Below are 17,750 nucleotides of genomic sequence, written 5' to 3'. Positions count from 1 at the left end.
TATATGACTTTATGCCCACTCAAGATGCAAAGGTTGAGTTATCCTTATCTAACATGGTAGAATTAATCTGACATTTCCCGAAATTTGACCTTGGTAGTCAATTTCGAGGGTACATGGATGCCAGTATGGTGAATGAATCCTTCCTGTTTGTTTTGGTTCTCCTTCACCTTCAAGATTTTTTTAACTTGTTGTACCCAAGTCTGTTTTGAACTTGTTTGGAACCCTTGGCTGTTCACATACCAAGGAATGTTGGTTCGCTGAAGGAGTAAATTAAAGTTGGTATTCATAAACTTGGAACACAAGCATTGGTACTTACATGTTTGTTTGTTTGTTTTTCATTATGAATTTACCTGGACTGGATATAGACCCTTGTGAAGAAATTGTTTCCTATGAACTTTTAACTCCTTAGATTCAGTATATCCTTTTATGTATGAGTATTTGATTTATGTGTGCACACATTTAGCAATATTATTGATCTCACATATTATTATTCAGTTCAATACTAGTTGACGACAAAGGGCCAGATTTGGAAATCGCAGTACATTATTTACCTGATCAATGCATTAAATATTCTATTGTCTCGAAAGAGTAAGTGTACTCCAAATTTTCAAATTTCGCCCAACGGACATATATTAACATGTAATTTGGTTCCTGTCAATGTATTGACATTTTGATGGATAGCTCAATCAACACGATGGTAGCATCTGTCAAAGTTTTAAAATGTTTTCGTATTTTCAAAAACTAAATTCCAAAGCAAAATTTGTCTTTTGAAATACAAAAATGAATAACTCTCCCACCAATGCGAGTTACCTCCCATGGTATGGTGATCATTTTGCAATTTTCGTTGCTCCTTAGCACCAGGTTTTACCCGGCTGTGACGGATAGTGAGAAATAGACATTTGACCATCCACTCTAAATTAGAGTGGTCTCCATGGCTTTAAGGACTGTCCTTCTGTAAATCAGGGGGATAGACTTTCAGTTTGACAAAGAGGGTATTCTATCATCTTTCTGATGGAGTACAACTCTGGCTTAACTCTAAATCAGCCCGAAAGCCATTTAATGAAAAGGTATAAATGTGATCCTTAAATATTTAGAAAGATTCTACATTATAATTCAAAATATCGACATCTATTTTATAAGTTCAGAGGCAGTGATCACTAAACCACAGGCAAAATCATCAACTAGTCCAAACAGAAGGCTGTTATCTCAGCTGGTGTTTCTCTTTCCCATTCCCTTTTCCCACCAAGGGCTCTCAGGTGCTCATAAAATAGAAAACAGCAGGTGCAGTGGGTGAGCTGGACATGATCCTTACTCCTTACATTTCTGCAGACGGGATGAGGCATGAACGAGTGGAAGGCCTTTGTTTTCTGTCCTCTTGAATGTCATGGATCCAAAGGCATCTTCCCTAGCTGAGATAGGACGCACCAAAGCTGCGATACAGCAAAATATGGCTGAGGCTAAAACCAAAAATCATTGTTTGCTGCAACAATTAGAGGAAGTTACACCTGTGATTAAAATAACGAAGACTGAGACAAAACCTAGTCCCTTTGATATGTCCACATAAATCAACACAGGCTATAGGCGGGTTTCAAGTTCCATCACCCACATTCTGCTGGTGTCTCCAGAGAGTTTTTCTGATGATCCCTAATCAGATGGGACCGTTTAATAAGCAGTAAACTCTGTATTTCCTGTGTGTACCTTCAGTCTTCCCTACACAAGTAAGTAACTATAGTAGCCTTTGTGTTATTACATTTGGCGTAAGAAAAGTTATTATCAATGTCTTAATAGCTCAGAATAGTACTTTTCTTTATGATGTTGAAATATTTAGAAACAAAATCTGTTGTATATTGGATAGGAGGTCATTTGCAACTGCATTAGCTTACTCTTATAAATTTTAAAGCAAGGTAATAAAGAGCTCCTAATTTATTTGAATCAATTTCAGCATTTGGTACTGAAGACTGAATGAGCTACAGAAAAAAAGAACGGAGGATGGCTGAAAGTGGCAGCAATGGTGACTAAAAGAAACATAGCCAAAAAGTGGTGAGCAAGTCGGATCCCAGATCTGCGGGAATGGGAAAATGATTTAGACTGGTGCTCGGGAGCAGAGAAGGTAGTCTATCAAGCCAGAGGATGTCCACAAAAGTGGGGTAAAATCTGTAGGTCCCTGGAAGTCATACAGGGGTATTGAAAGGGTAGGAATAGTGAAGAAGAGAGAATGTGAGTATTAGTAACCCAGGCGGTCCTGGGTGAGGTTGGCTGCCTGAGATGATATTTACCTAAGAAGTAAGGAATTACAGTATTGAAGTATGTCTATTCTCTGTTTTATATGTGTAAAACATGTCGTGAGCAACTCTTTAAAAAGAATAAGGAACCGAAGGAACTCAGTGACTCAGCTTACTTATAGTATTACCAATTATGAGAAATTATTTTTGTGTTACAAATTAATCATCAGATGGTAGAAAGAAAGGGGAAAAAGAAACCTTAAGAGTTAAGTTATAGAATATGTGAAAGGTCACATTCTGAACTAACCTCAGTAGCAGCTAAACTCCCTATGTTGAAGTCTATACAGGTGGGCACTTTATGTCCACCCTTATCTGAGGAAGAAAGGAAACATATGCATACGATCAGTTTAAGTATGTACTGTGGTTCCGATAAATATGTAACAAGATTGTGACGAAAGCATTCCTGGCTGGGTGTCAAGCTTGGATTTGGGAGCTGCTTTGTGGTTCGGAAACCCCAACCTTATGGCCACTCTGTACTGATGGCAAGATGCGCAGGCGCAACAATCGGAGTTAATGAGGGTAAGTTGAGGAAGAGAGAGACACACATGTGCCACTTATCTCTAACTTCAGATCGTCAGAAGAATAGACAGGCTAATGAAGTGATGGGGTCTAGATGGTAAAAAAACATGTAACAGTAAGGAAAGTGTATCACTGGAAGTATCCAAACAAATAGACAATAATGCACTGTGCTTATACGTACTCATTGCAGGCTAAGCTGCATTGAGCCACATGCCTCAGGCTTAAATAGCCCCGCTGTCCATGCCGCACACCAGACATGTGCTTCCTAACATGAAAACGACAATACTGGTGAGTTAATGGGCTAATACTTGCTCTCAGTTTCCACCACCGGTCGTCCACAGTTTCCAATACATCTTTTAGCCAGGTCTCCTATTATGTTCCAAGGAATATCGGAAATGTATTCTTCCATTATTCACCCTGATTTCCGAAAACTTCCTCCCACTGTTTCATGGTCTGTCCCCATGTGGTGGACCTGACTCTCTCCTTTGCGTCTATGGGCCACATGTATGTAGCTTTTTCTCGGTTGCAAATGGCCCGATTCACAGAACTGGGCTGTTAGTGATCTGTAAAAAACTTTTTCTATGTACCAAAACCTATTTTGCATTTCGGTAACCTATTACCAAATCGCAAAATAGGTTAGAGATTCAGTATTAGGAAGGGGCGTGTTAAGGGCGTCCCTTCCAAATAACGACTCGCAGTGCTATGTATTAATGTTTCGCGACCAAAATACGGCTGCAAAATATTCGCTTTTTCATTCGCAAACAAGAAGGGGTCCCAAGGGACCCCTTCCCCTTTGTGAATGTATGAGAAAACGCTATGAACCACTGACTACTCTTAAAAAAAGAAAAGAAAACTTTTCATTTTTCTTTTTGAAACACATCCTATTTTCCTTTAAGGAAAATGGGCTGCATTTGCAAAAGAAAACTTTGCTTTATTTAAAAGTAGAAACAGAGAAGGTTGCCTGCTGTCCCCAGAAGGCCATCATCCCTGAAGCGATTTCCAATGGGTGACAAATTGCGATTTACCTCATGAATATTAAGGAGGTAGGTTAATTGTAACCCATTAAAAATCACAAACTGTGTAAAACACACTGCTGTACATAGCTATTTGCGATTTCTTAATAGCGAATCGCAAACATTTGCTAATAGGACTTTGCAAACGGAAATGTTAGTACATGTGGCCCTATGTTTTGTAATATAGAGATACTCAGAATGTTAAGTGCTGATGCCTTCCTATCCTCTCTACAGGTCTATAAGATAAGATGCCCGCCTTACCATGAGAATTTCCAGGTCTATAAGTGATCTTGTAATGGAAGCAGGAGAAGGTTACTGATCAGCAACCATGACATACAATAGCAAACTTCATTGATGTGAGGCATAACAGATTCTTGTGATCTGTCCATCCAGTGAGTTCATGAATTGCTCTCTTGAGATAGTGTTGCCAATGTGAATAAGAGTACCTAATGGCCAGTAGTTCTCTCTCATAACTATGATCAACAATTAAACTGGTCTTTACCATTAACCATGAAGATGAGTCCAGTGCTCATGTTGCCTTACAGAATCCGGTGCTAGACAACACTAGACTGGTGCACCTTCCTGCTCTAATATTCTCTTGTACTGACCGCGAATACAAGGCACAAGCCATATTAGATTCCCTCATGTGTAAGGAATTTGTACAATGTTTAGTTGACTAGAAACTGAAGAGCACACCATCAAGATATCTACAGTGTTTCATGTTGCCTTCCACAAACCACTGCTAAGCGACACTAGATTGGTGCTTCCTGCTCCTCTGGTATTCTCTTGTTAAGAGCCTGACTAAGTGGTACAATTAATATTAGATTCCCTCATGTCTCTGGAAACTTTACGATATTTGGTCGACCGTAAAGAATATAGTCCTGAGAAGTGATCTTAGAAGCCTGCAACCCATATAAACTTTTCCGGCCTAGTAAAGAGATTTCATATTGTCCATCCAGATAAACTAAGTCCTGAAGTGGGACTTGCAAGGGGAGGAAGGGGGAGATAGGATTCTGTTAGGGATTCAAAAGTGAGCTCTATGAACATCACTATAGTTAAGAGTGAATATTTAATGGTTAAGGATGCTAACCGCTTCAGATGGAATAGGAAGAACAGTTGCTCATAGTGATTACGTTTTATTCTGTTAGACTTTCTTAAGTCGAAGCACTCTTTAGATATCTAATCAGCACTAAACAATTATTCTTACTATATTTGATACATGACGCTATTTCGACTCAGGGTGTGCAGCGTACAGAGACAGGAAAGGTTGGATACTCTCATACAACATGGCAGATGTAATCTCATGACATTTCTCATGACTTGAATGGGAATAGAACTTGGTTGCTATTCTCAAGACTATATAATTTATAAATATAAATGTAGTCATTTATGTTCTACAATCGGAGCTAATGAGCAATACATCTAAGGCAAATGATCCTAATTGGACTAAGCAGAAATCAGTTATTTTAGATAGTGTTTCTCTTTCTCTTTCCCATTCTTTTTTCTTCCCCAGGGTTCTCTGGTGTTCATAATATAGAAAACATCGAGGGCAGGGTGGGAGATACTAGAGAATTTTCTGATTCTTGACACTCCTATGAATCAGGCGATTCCTGACATTTACCAATGCAATTTGCGAATCCCAATTTAAAAGGAGTGATTTGCTAGACTTTGTAATCTGTGGAAATATCTCAAAAAGTTACAATCATACCACGTACTGTCATTGTAACCACTGGACCAGAAATGCTGAATTTAGAGATACAGTTTTTATGATACAACATGATAAAAACATACCTCTTTGTCCTTCACTTTGTAAATCTCAGGCGCTGTTTTGCTTTCCTTAATTGTTGTCTCCTTTTTAGTTCCAGAGCTTTTTCCTTTTGGCATTAAAGATTTAGACAACTTTGGAGACTCTGCAAGTGATTTTGAATGTAGTGTATCATCAAAATCTGTTGGTTGTTTACCATGCGTGCTGACTGGTGTCTGAGTTGTAGTCTGTTCAGAAGCCCTGAGATTGTCTGATTGCAAATAGTTCCTGGCTTGTGATGACTCCAGCTGATGACTTGTTATAGGTGTCTGAGGGAGCACTCTATTCTGCTGCTGCGGCAAACTAGTTCCACCAGGCTGATGCCGTGGTGAGCCCGTGTGAGGTTTTCCGGGTTGGTGCTGGGTTGAGCCAGTGGATGTTGTCACAGGTTGATGACGAGGTGATCCTGTGGGAGTTCCGCTGGCGGGATGCCTTGTTGGTCCTGTCGGCTGCTGTTTTAGATTAGGCACAGAAACAGATGGAGGGGCATCTCCCAGACTTCCCTCTAGCAACCTCTGAGTTTGGCAGTTCAAACATAGCCATTCATTTTTCTGCAAAATAAAGAAGACACACAAGTCTTGTTAACATCATAGAATCTTGTCGCTCACTGTTCCTGTCAATCTTTTTACATTACCCTTAGTTTATGGTGAATCATACATGTTAAGCACAACTCAATATAATAATTTCATGCTAGAAGGGTAACCTCTGCTGTCTAACATAGTGATATTTGATGGTCGAAAGCTCAACTCATAGGATTGTAAGGTTTCCATACTTCGAATTTACTTGATTATGGTCCCAATATACATTTCCATTCACAAAATATAATTTCCCAAATTGATGATGTACGTTTTGCAAATGGAACACTATTTTGCGAAACAACATATCTACAAATACGTGAATCAAAATAATACAAATCGTAGGGTGCAACAATCCGACTTTCCTCATTAATATCATGACGATGCCATCACAGTTAGTCAGCAGGCCACCATGTCTGTGAACGTATTTAAATAAAGAAAACATTTCTATTTAAATGCAGTCCTATTGTTTTTAACAAATTGTGTTGACTTTGAGCTAATTCTTGCTAATTACCTCAACATACAAGTAATACATCATAGCATCATGCATGTCATGAAGACAATGTCTTGATAAACAATTTAGGCCCTAATTATGATATCGGGTGATGCCCTTTTGGTGTGGGAACCTACCGACTGTAGGGGCGCGGTTCCGAACACCGCATTATGATGCGACCGCACATGGTGCCGTTGCAAACTCTGATTTCTCTATGGGAGCTTGTGCTGCTAGTGGTTTCCTACAGCAGCACAAACTCCCATAGAGAAATCGGAGTTGGTGTAAATCCCTCGACTGTGTGGTAGGCACAGGGGCAGGGATCAACAAGGGGGAACCGTAGGTGCCCCAGCTGCCCCCAACCAGAGGCCTCAGGGACAAGTCACTTTTCTAAAGGCTTTGCATGTCAGAAAGCCAGATATGGAAAGCCAGTCCGAAACCAACATCATAATCCCAAAGGGGGAAACGCCATCTGTAGGGATTATACTGCAGTTTCCGGGAGAATGTCAGAAGCCAGCTAGAATGACTGGCCAGTTCATCCAAATTGTAATTAGGCAGTTGGTAATCAAACTAGGGATGTCGGTCAGAGGCTTTATGACTGACATTCTAATAAGGCCCTTAGTGTGATACGTGGGCAAAAGGATCCTTCAAGTCAACAGCATTAGTTGATTAACAAATAATAGTTTAAATTTAACGTTTTGGATTCATGAAACATTCTACATCATGGCATTACTATAATAAAAAGAACACTCTAAAACAGCAGCAAACTTATTCATATATCATAGGTAGTATAAAGGAAGACAAGTATTGATCAAAGTGAAAGATGCAGGTAGTCGTTAGCCTTGGCACCACCTGTCAGGGAGCTCACCTAGAGCTTAAATTACAAAGTAGATTCTGTGGTACAATATCACTTGCAACAGTGATGTGCTAGCACAGTAGGTTCTATTTACCTATTTACGGGGGTCTAGTGTGCTTGAGGCAGTATTTGAAGTAGAAACTCTACTCCTCCCATAAGGTAGCAATAGGATGTTTGCAGAGTCCCCTTGCCTCTTCCCACTGCAGAGATACAGATTCCGCATTGGCCCATCTGACCACCCCAGCATGCCAGTGGGCTATGCTGGATAGGGGTTGAGGCCTTGCATCTCATTGTGATTGAGTGCCTAGCTATAAGGAAGGTGAAGTCCAAGAATCGGAGTATCGTCCTACCAGATTTAGGACGCTTGTATAGTCCAAGATTACAGCACTCTAAATTGTTTAACTCTCAGTAGGCAGTGGTAGACGTGAGAAGGGTGCATATTGCGTCGCAGAATGTCCTGCCGATTTGGCAGTCCTACAACATGTGTATCATATCTGTATTCGGATTATGGCAGCCTGGGCAGTCAGAAGAAGCAGTAGTGTCAATTTTTAAGCACCACGCCAGTGTTAAATAAGGTTGATGGAGTATGTTATGCCAAATGTACACGAATTTGGTATTCCTGCGAAGCTATGCGGGTGCGCAAGTGATCTTTTCCATTCTTTCTGTGTAATGTGCAGCCAGCATCTGCCGCCCACTTACTTCGGAGGTCAGCCAAGGGGGCCATTGACCAATCTGGAAAAGGCCTACAAAACAGAAAAACAATCTTCGACCAATCCTAATTGTGAATAGTGTTTGGAGCAATGTTAAATGCAGTTCTATTCTTTTTTTAAAGTTTGCTTGAGAGTTGGCAGTGGTCACCAACAGGACACCTCAGAATTATCATCAAGAACAACTGGCATTTGATCAGGAAAGTTGAACCTCATTTGGCGCAACCACGGTTTGCATTCAAAAGAGGTAGAAATTTGAGAAACTTCTTAGTGAAGGCCTATAAGGAGCCAGCGTCCACCACTATACAATCACAGTGGGGTTTGCCACCTGTGATGGGGCATTACCCATGTGGTAATTGTGCGGCATGTGCGACTACAAAGACAATGAAGAGCTGTAAGGTGAACGAAAAAGAAATTAAATTGTTCCATCATTCAAATTGTAACACTAAAAATGTTATATACTGTATACAATGCCCTTGCATGTTGTCATATATAGGTAAAACCACACAGGAAGTCAAAAAACTGGTGTTGCAGCACCAGTCCCGTATTAGGTGTAATATTGTTACTGCCCCTCTGGTAGAACACTATCAGGAGAAATCACATTTGCCTAATGAAATGCAATGGTTTGTTATTGATGTAATCAAGAGCACCAAACGTTACCATAATGTTGATTGTCTACTTACCCTAAGGGAAAATAAGTGGATCTGGACTTGCAACACTGTGGATAAAGGCTTGAATTCCCTTATCGAGTGGCATACTGTGGCTACTTTGTGATCTAGCAGTCTCTGACTTCTGGTTTCCCTATGACTGTTTGTCGTGGTAATTTATAGGGTGACTAAATTGTAACGGTATTCCGTTTAGTAAGGTGGCTGCAGTGGTATGGTCTAATGGCTTTCATACAGATCCTTGGTTCCGGGGACCCGTTCCAAGATGGCCGCCTAGATGACCAAGGCACCACGAACAGCATTTTCATGTGAACCTTGATTCGTGATTAATTGCCCCCCTTTTATGCAATATAACTGTTTCTGACATGATCGTTTGTCCAGGGGCTTGTTGCACTCTTATAGGACTTTACGTGAATCACTTTACTTTCTACACTAAGATGGCGCTACATTTTCATACGTATGACGCCATGACGCCTTCAGCTTATACTCACGGAAGTGGCGGCATTCAATTCTTGGACGTTGAAGTTGAGTGGGCAGTAACGGAGGTGCTCCCCTTACGTAATTAAGTAAGTGTTACTGGCGGCCCCTGGTTATTGTTACGAGTCTATGGTTTACAACGAGGGTTCTGTTTAAGAGTGTGGTGTGCACAGTACTGATGGAGGCTTTCGTTTTACAGGTGACGTGTTAAGCTCCTTTTTGGGTAGCAGTCTGATTCTGACGTGTAGGACGATATAGGTGAAGATACTGTGATTTCATCTGTGAGTATAGATTTTCAAGTGATGTATATTTTGATAACTTGGAAGGAGACAGCATGTCACTGACATGTTGTGGTTGTTGGTTTCTTTCATCAGACAATAGGACACTGGAATTTCAGGTCTTAGGACTTCTGCTGGAGGTCTTCGGTAAGATTTTGTCAACTAAGATTCACTGATTATAAGGTAGTAGGCACATTAGGGTTGGCTTCTTTTTTCTTTTTGGTGGTGGTTGATCTATTCTATATACTTAGGGTATAGGTCACCAATTGTTTTTTGTCTTTATTTTAAGGCATTAGGCACATTAGTGTTGGTTGCTTTTGGTGGTGGTCTATCGACTTAATACACTTAGGGTGCAGGTCACAGGTTGATTTACCTTGGGATAAGTAGACGATACTGTGTTTGCAAGGGTACAATTATATTATATTTATATGTGTATTTATTCCTAGATTATTATGTGCAACGTATGGTCCTGATGATGGTCCTATGGATTATTTAAACCAACGGGGACCGAAACGTCGACGCTTGACATCATTTTGCTTATGGATGTATCATCATTTGAATCTCTAATGATTGTATTATGAAAATTATTTTCCAGAGCATGGCATTGGTTTCTTCCATGTGATTAGCAAAAGTTGTCATATACTACTGTTATTGATTTTGCAAATGTAGTAGTATTTTCTGTTGCCATATTGTTCATTGCTTGTGAGAAACGAAAAATGATTCACAAATTATTTATAAAAGATTATCTATAGAAGACTATTATACAAAATAATAAAGAACAGTTTAATTCTGTTTTTTCCTTGCTTCTGTCAAACAATTGATCACTGAGGTGACTAACTAATAATTTAGATAGTAATGGTGAAATAATTCCTACAGGGACATTTTGTATTTTGTTATTTAACATACCCAGTCCCTTTAACTCATTTGAGTTGGTGTTGCAAAAAGCTTGAAACTGTGGTGAGTTGCTGGCGGAGCACTCTAGATTGTGGAATTCAAGGAGGGTCCTCTGGGATTCCTTTGAAGAGCATTTTGCGTTGGAGTACCTTTCAGACTAATGGTGTCTTTTATATTCTTGATGCATGAGTTGCTTATCCTTTTGTAGCTTTCGAGGCATATACTACTAATTTTGCTGTTTGATTTTCTTCATTGGCATTGTTCAACACTTACTTCTACTTTTATTTTCTGTATAATGACAACAGACTCATTTACTTGGAGGTGATAGAGAAGGAGCAGCCTAGGGGCTTTAATATCACTCCTTGCCATTAAATTATACCTACCAGTTACCCATCTTGCTAAATGAGATCCTAGCTTCGTCACCAGTGCTGTGTCTTTCTTTGATCAGTTGGACTTATCGAAGTTCAGAAGGAAATTGGAAGATGGGCAGTGGGAATAACCCACTTTCTGTTCAATGTAAAGGAGTCAGAGGAACCTTCTATCATGTCATCTGGGTGTGCTCCTCTATCCAGATAATGGCAGCGAATATATGATTCCCTGGCATAATGTTGTTCTGACCGACTTTTTCAGCCCTTTTCGAGGGAAGATAAGTGGAGGTGACTTAGTCTACTATCATTCTAATAGAGGGATTACAACCATAATTAGAGCCTATTCACAAGGCGTGTTGACATAATCCCGTACCCTTTTCCTTAGATCAGGGCTTATAAATATATGTTGAGGGATAGATTCATTAGTATTAGTGATAATCCGTCCTTTGCAAGAGTGTTAGTATACTTTTCATGGAGTTATGCTGACTTCGGGCCTTGTAGGCCTCAAACGGGAGAGACTCCATCTTTCTTTCTGCCCCGGCAGCTTGAGATGCTTCTAGGTCAAATGTAATGCTTTAGTTACGAGGTGTTGTGCGCTTGGAGAGAACCGGCTCAGGCTGGCCCTTATCGAAAGACTGTATTTTTCTCCATTCCGAAGACATAACATCAGGCCGGCCGGCTGAGAACGTGTCCTTGGTACGGGGAGGTACAAGAATTTGGTGGGCGGCAGGTTACTGGCCGTAACTTTCCATGAAGGGACAAGCTTCCATATTAGCGAAGGCATGAGGCAGTGAGTCAGTCAGTTGGTAGGCGGCAGCTAGTTGTTAGCATCAATGCGATTAATTATTCCAAGGCAGACAGTCGCCATTTTGAAGTCCGAGGAAGACCGAGAAGCTGATACTCTCTTAGAAAGATTGAAGTTATTTTAATTGGAACAGCTGGCGAGCTTTGACATTAAGATCAGAGCATACAAAAGTGAAGCAGTTAGTTGAGGGAACGAATACCAGAGTGGTAGAAACTGAGTTACCAGATTGAAGCTGACAAGTGAAGATAGTTCGTGATTGAGAGGAGAGAGGAGTAAAGCAGAACAGCCAGAGAGAAAGCAGCTGATGAGAGGAAGGTTCCAGTGACTTGGAGGGAAGCAGAGGAGACAGAGCATAGCGGTGCAGACGTGTATCCGTGACTGCAGAGGCGTGACCTTAAGACGAGCCAAGGCACAGACGAGAAGGGAACCCAGATGACTGCTGAGTCCGGACTTCATATTAATAAGGTGACGTCGACCCTTTCTTATTAGCGTGCACACATTCTAACCTTTCACTTTCCTTTTCAGGCTATATGTTATAGTATAGTATTATGTTATATTTGATGTTATTGATCAATAAAGATACCCCAGTTCTTAGTGAATCAGTGTGTGGACATACTTCATTCTTATATAGTAAAGTTAGCCTTTCTTCTAGTAAGGTACGTTTGCATGAACGGATGTTATTCCCGATCAGGTAAATGGTAACTGAATAATGAGGGAGAGAGGAGCCCTTGAAATAGAGAATAAGTTGTACACCGTGTAATTCGGACATTTTTGTGTGATTCATAATATTGTAGTCTTGTACCTCTAGTGAATAGTGAGAGATTCTCCCGACATGAAGAGCTAATGGTATTCATAGGAAAGTGATCGTCGTTGTGAGGCGGCGTTAATGAGAGCATCAGGGGGGACACTGATGTCTATACCCACAGGATTGTGGCTTGGAAAATAGAGAGAGAGAGAGTATCAGGGGGGACACTGAAGTTTATACCCACAGGATTGTGGCTTGTAACAAATAAGAGAGCACCAGGGGGGATACTGGTGTGGATATAATGAGAGCACTGGTTGTGGTCAGTGTGTAATGGTAAGTAATCAGAACTCCCCTAGGGTAGATTAGTCTGGGTCTGTGTGGCCGCGAGGCTATAGTGTATTGTAAAAGATCCAAGCATGTATATTGCTAGTTCCCCATCCTTGGGTAGGAAACATAGATACCTGTTGTAAATAGGTCCTAAGGAGGGAGGTGGTTACGTTTCGGCTGGGTTAGTGGGGCTCTGGTGAGCTGATCCTATCTGGTCCGAAAATCCGGTCGTTACAAATGTATATGGGCATTGCCTAGTCATGACCCCCCAAAAATGATACCTATCCAAATTCCTAAACTGGATTAAGTCAATTTAAAATAGATTTCAGAATTAGTATGAAATATAATTAAACAAATTAGAAAAATGGAAAAGTGTAAAATTCTGTTCATGAATTCAGCCAAAGTTATCATACAGTAGAATTTGTCTCAAATAAAGGGGCACTCCTTGTAGTGGCTTATCAGAAATACGTTTTCTAACTAGTAAAACGTTTACTCAGCATATTTTCTTAGTGTGTTGTATTCTCCTTAGTTGAGAAAGAATCTCCTTAGTTGAGAAAGAATCGTTATCGCTCTTAACATTTTTTTTCCAATCAGCAATCAGTCAGTCAATTTGGTACTACTGGATACAGTTCCCCCCTCTCTGAAAGGATTACTCATGGTCAGTGGAGTTTGGTCACTGGAAGAAGGCAAGCACCATGAGAAACTGCCTGAACTTGAGAGGCGCATCAACCACAGTCCGTGAAAGCAGGGCCTTTGTTGGATAATCATCATTACAGGCATATGTTACATCAACCTGCAGTAAGTAATGACTCCTTTGCAAGCAACTAGTGCTCCAGTGGAAATGGATACAGGACCACTTGACCTTGTGCAATACATTAGATTTCGTGTGGCCTGTACGTGTAAAGTGAACAGGTAAGTGTGCCAACAAGGGATTTGTTTGTAAGATTAATTTTCGTTGTTTAAGTTGTTTCTTTCTAGCAAACTTTCATTATATGTTTGCAAAAACTTTATTTTGAATTTCCTTAGTCAATAGAGCAATTCTTATAGTTTTAGGTTTTCTATACATATAAAAACTTCAGCTTTAGTCAGAAGAATATACACAACAAATGAGTCAAATGATAATAATATTTCTAAACACGGGTGTATAGTAGAAAAATAAATGTTATCGTATTGAAAAATCAAGGGGTACTGAAATTTGTCAAGCTCACAATGTAACAGGAAGTTCTATGTTAAAACAGTTATTCATTAGGCTTCTCAGTGACAATTGTGTACACTTTTTTCTGAAATAAAAATCGGGCACAACAAGAGAATATAACAAACAAGTGTTGCCTATACAAATATACTACAGAAAATAAGTGTAGTTGTCGACATTTCGGTCGATGGGCTGTCGTCTATTGAACCATCTTCGGGACTGTAGAAAGCCAGGTTTTGCTATAGCGGCCGTACGTGATATGTGGACAATTAGCATCTCTGTAAGTCACCCCTCTTGACTCGCACTCTGAGGGTTATAGCCCTCTTTGTGTCTGGAGATTACTGTGTCTCTCCCACCTCACCAATTCCCAGACAGCTTCACGCTGGGAGTCCAATGACTCATCTTTGCAGGCTACGTCCATGTACAACCCTATCTTCATCTCAATAGGTGAGGACATTTATTCAATGTACTACATGGGATCCATTCATATACATCCTTTTGTCCTTGAATCCAACACCATTTGTTCATGCTTGTGGTCCTCTAAGAATTGCCCTTTGCATGCCTTTCTTTTCAAGGGCCTAGATGACAGCAGCTTCTCTGAATCTCTCAGCATGGATCACCTACCAACAGGCAGTTTGTCAGTGTGTCTGTGTGCATCCTAGAGGTTTTGCCAATCACCGAGAGGCCTCCGGGTGGGAGGAACCTGGTAGGCACAATATGGGAGTCCATTGGGCCTTCTAGTCCTTCCAGCCCAAGTCCCAATTGAACTGTACTTTATGTTGGCAGATGTCTTGGGCAAAAGACTCTAATGGCCTTTGATCACTTACATATATGTGCTGATTGATATTCTACATAGGGTTGACAAAGAGCTAAATAAGATTTCATTTCCTTCATGGGCTAAATAAAAATGCCACTAACATACATCGCGTTGTGCTCTGAACACAAAGGTTCTGGAGTGCTCTCTTTGCCAAACTTCTCGCAAAGACATCAAACCTTACTCACCTTGTGCTTAAATAGCTGTCACATTACAGCAATTTCACTAAGGTTTGCTACTCCCACACAGCAAAGTATGACATTCTCAAATTATTCACCAAAGGACATAAAGATGCTCCGACAGAAATATTTGCAATAGAATTTACATTTCATACTTTTACATAACCACTGTGACACACTCGCCCTCACCCCCGGGTACAACAAAATGCCACACAAGGTTTAAACATTAACTCATATGTGTTTTCTCACCACATTTTGGTCGCTTGGTAGCAACTTTAGTAAAATCTCTTTGACAGTGCATTTATCTGGATAACTGAAAAGGAGAGGAATAGTTTTGTCTATATTCATATGGGCATATTAAGCCGGCATTAGAGTACGGATATAATAATTAAACATTTGAGGACCCGGCAGAGGGTAAGAGATGGTCTCCGACACGATGCTTTCTATATCAGAGTGCATGCAGCCAGAAATGTGTTTGCTTGCGCCTAATAATATATTGGGCAGCATCATTATCTGCCCAGTCTTTTTTGAGTTTGGTTTTAGTGCCTTTCATCCTAAAGTATACTTAGGCAGACAGCTATTGGCTTTGCCAGTGCTTGTTTGCTTAGCATCGGTATAGCGGGGCAGCCTCACGAGTAAAGACTATGACAAGGAGGACTCGCCTAAGGGTAATGAAGATTACCCGTAAGTAATGGGTTCATGTTTTTCCATCTTGGAATGATTGCTGTAATTAAAAAAACAAATAGCATTCCAGGGTAGAGACTGTGTGTGCACACATACACATGGGTGGTGACACACCAGTAAATAACAATGGGTTCATTACCCCTATGTCTCGTCCTCATAGTCTTTATTTGTTAGGATATACTAAAGCCAAAAGAAGATGCTGTTTAATAATAATTAAGGCTTCCAGTTTTTCGTTTTTACTGATTTTTACAGATTAATATAGGCAGAAAACAATGTGTTTCCTGTCTGTATTTATTTTATTTTTAAAAGCGGAAAAATACGGAAAATCGTGCTTTTTGTGAAAGAATCTTCATGTTGTCTTTCATGAATTACACCAATTACAATCCTACAAACCCACAAGAGCTCTACGATCAGCCACTCTCAGTCAACTGGTTGTCCCTCGTACCAAAACAGTTTCCTGGGGTGACCGACGCTTTTTGGTGGCGGCCCCCAGACTCTGGAACACCTTGCCTCTCAATATCAGACAAAGTGTTACACTGCTTCAGTTCCGCAAACTCCTAAAAACCTGGCTGTTCTCTCAGTAATCTCTTTTCCACTCCGTCATATCTGACCCATTCAACCTATGCCCTCATATTTCCTTAGTTAATATTGGTTTTAGCGCCTTGACGCCCACGGGTATAAGCAGCGCTTTATAAATGTTAAAAATAAATAAATAAATAAATTCCAGGCAATAGCTGAGCGGATAGACAAATAGGGAGTTACAAAACAGGATCAGATTTCCTTAAATACAATATATGTTAACATATATTGGTAGCAAAAAAGCTAATATGCTCCGATGGGTGTAGTGTTTTGTTATATGTGACTGTTTAATATGCTAAAACGCCAAAGGAATCGACATATAAGTGAGAGTTAAATAAATGTAGAAATATAACCTTTCACAACTCCATTTATTCTCAAAACACAAAAAATATGTGGATACTACTTTCCTTGAGGATCTGGGGTTTCAAGCCATGCTTGGAGAGGTAATTCATAATTACTGGCTGAAGTATGCAGGAATGGCCTCGTCAGTCAGGGTTGAGTGGGAGGCCCTCAAGGTAGTAGTGCAGAGACACCATATCGGGTACTGAATCTCATGCCCCTAGCTTTGGAAGAGATGGCAGAGGGCAGGGCGAGGTTGTTGGAAGAAAGGGCGGAATCACTTACCTTACCCTTGTGGAGTGCTTGAGGCAATACATTTACAAAGCTTATATCGCGAGGGCCCATGTGGATAGAGATAAGTTGGGGGGCATGTTGGCATGGTTCCTCAAGGAGGAGACCAGGGGGCACACATACTTCAGAATCAAGGTTCAGCTGGTCGGGATGTGTTCACACAGGGGGAAATTAACCAAGTATTTGATCAGTATTATTGCAAGTTATATGCTACTGCCGCTGCAGTTACAGCAGTGGACATATTGCAGTCATTGTAAATTCCTCCAGCCCTGTTCTGGGCCCCAAGGTGACAGAGAGGCTTGTCTCAGACGTCTCTTTTCAAGAGGTGAGGGGTGTGATTAAGGAGTTGGCATGGGGCAAGTTCCCCGGATCTGACAGTTTATCCATCAAATTCTATGCCAACGACGCTGCAGCTCTGGCCCCTAAATTGACAGACGTCTTCCAAGGGGCATTGACATAGGGACTACTCCCGCCCTAATTGTGAGAAGGCACAATTTTGTCTTTGCCTAAGAAAGAAAAAGACCCTGGGCTGTTCGATTCCTGTTGTCTCCTCTCTATGTTCAATGCAGATTACAAAACACTGAGCAAGATTCTGGTAAATAGGATCTTGACTAACTGATCCCGATGAGACAGGGTTTGTTCCCACTCGCAGCACCCTGCCCAACATACGCCAACTGATTCATGTTCTGGACATGCATAAGCGCCTCCCGTCTGACTCCATTGTGCTGCCAGTAGATATTTTGACTGCATTTGATTCCCTCTGCTGGGAGTTCCTCTATACCACCTAAATTGGAATGGGCGTTGGGCTGCAATTTGTCAAATGGATCCGGCTGTTATGTACCAAGCCAGTGGCGAGGGTCAGAACAG

At 40.8% G+C, this 17,750-nt stretch overlaps 1 protein-coding gene across 1 annotated transcript in view; it reads right to left on the bottom strand.

The window, feature by feature from the left end:
• Window positions 1-17,750, bottom strand: part of BSN (bassoon presynaptic cytomatrix protein) — a 767,226-nt gene that overhangs the window by 197,822 nt on the left and 551,654 nt on the right. The window contains exon 4 of the mRNA XM_086939535.1: window positions 5,606-6,169. Coding sequence (XP_086795661.1) covers window positions 5,606-6,169 — 564 coding nt within the window. The remainder of the gene's footprint in view (window positions 1-5,605; window positions 6,170-17,750) is intronic.

The sequence above is a fragment of the Lissotriton vulgaris genome, chromosome 9 (genome assembly GCF_964263255.1).
Source record: "Lissotriton vulgaris chromosome 9, aLisVul1.2, whole genome shotgun sequence".
Classification (NCBI taxonomy): domain Eukaryota; kingdom Metazoa; phylum Chordata; class Amphibia; order Caudata; family Salamandridae; genus Lissotriton; species Lissotriton vulgaris.
Note: the sequence above shows the minus strand (reverse complement) of the source record. Positions and strands in the feature narration are given on the sequence as shown.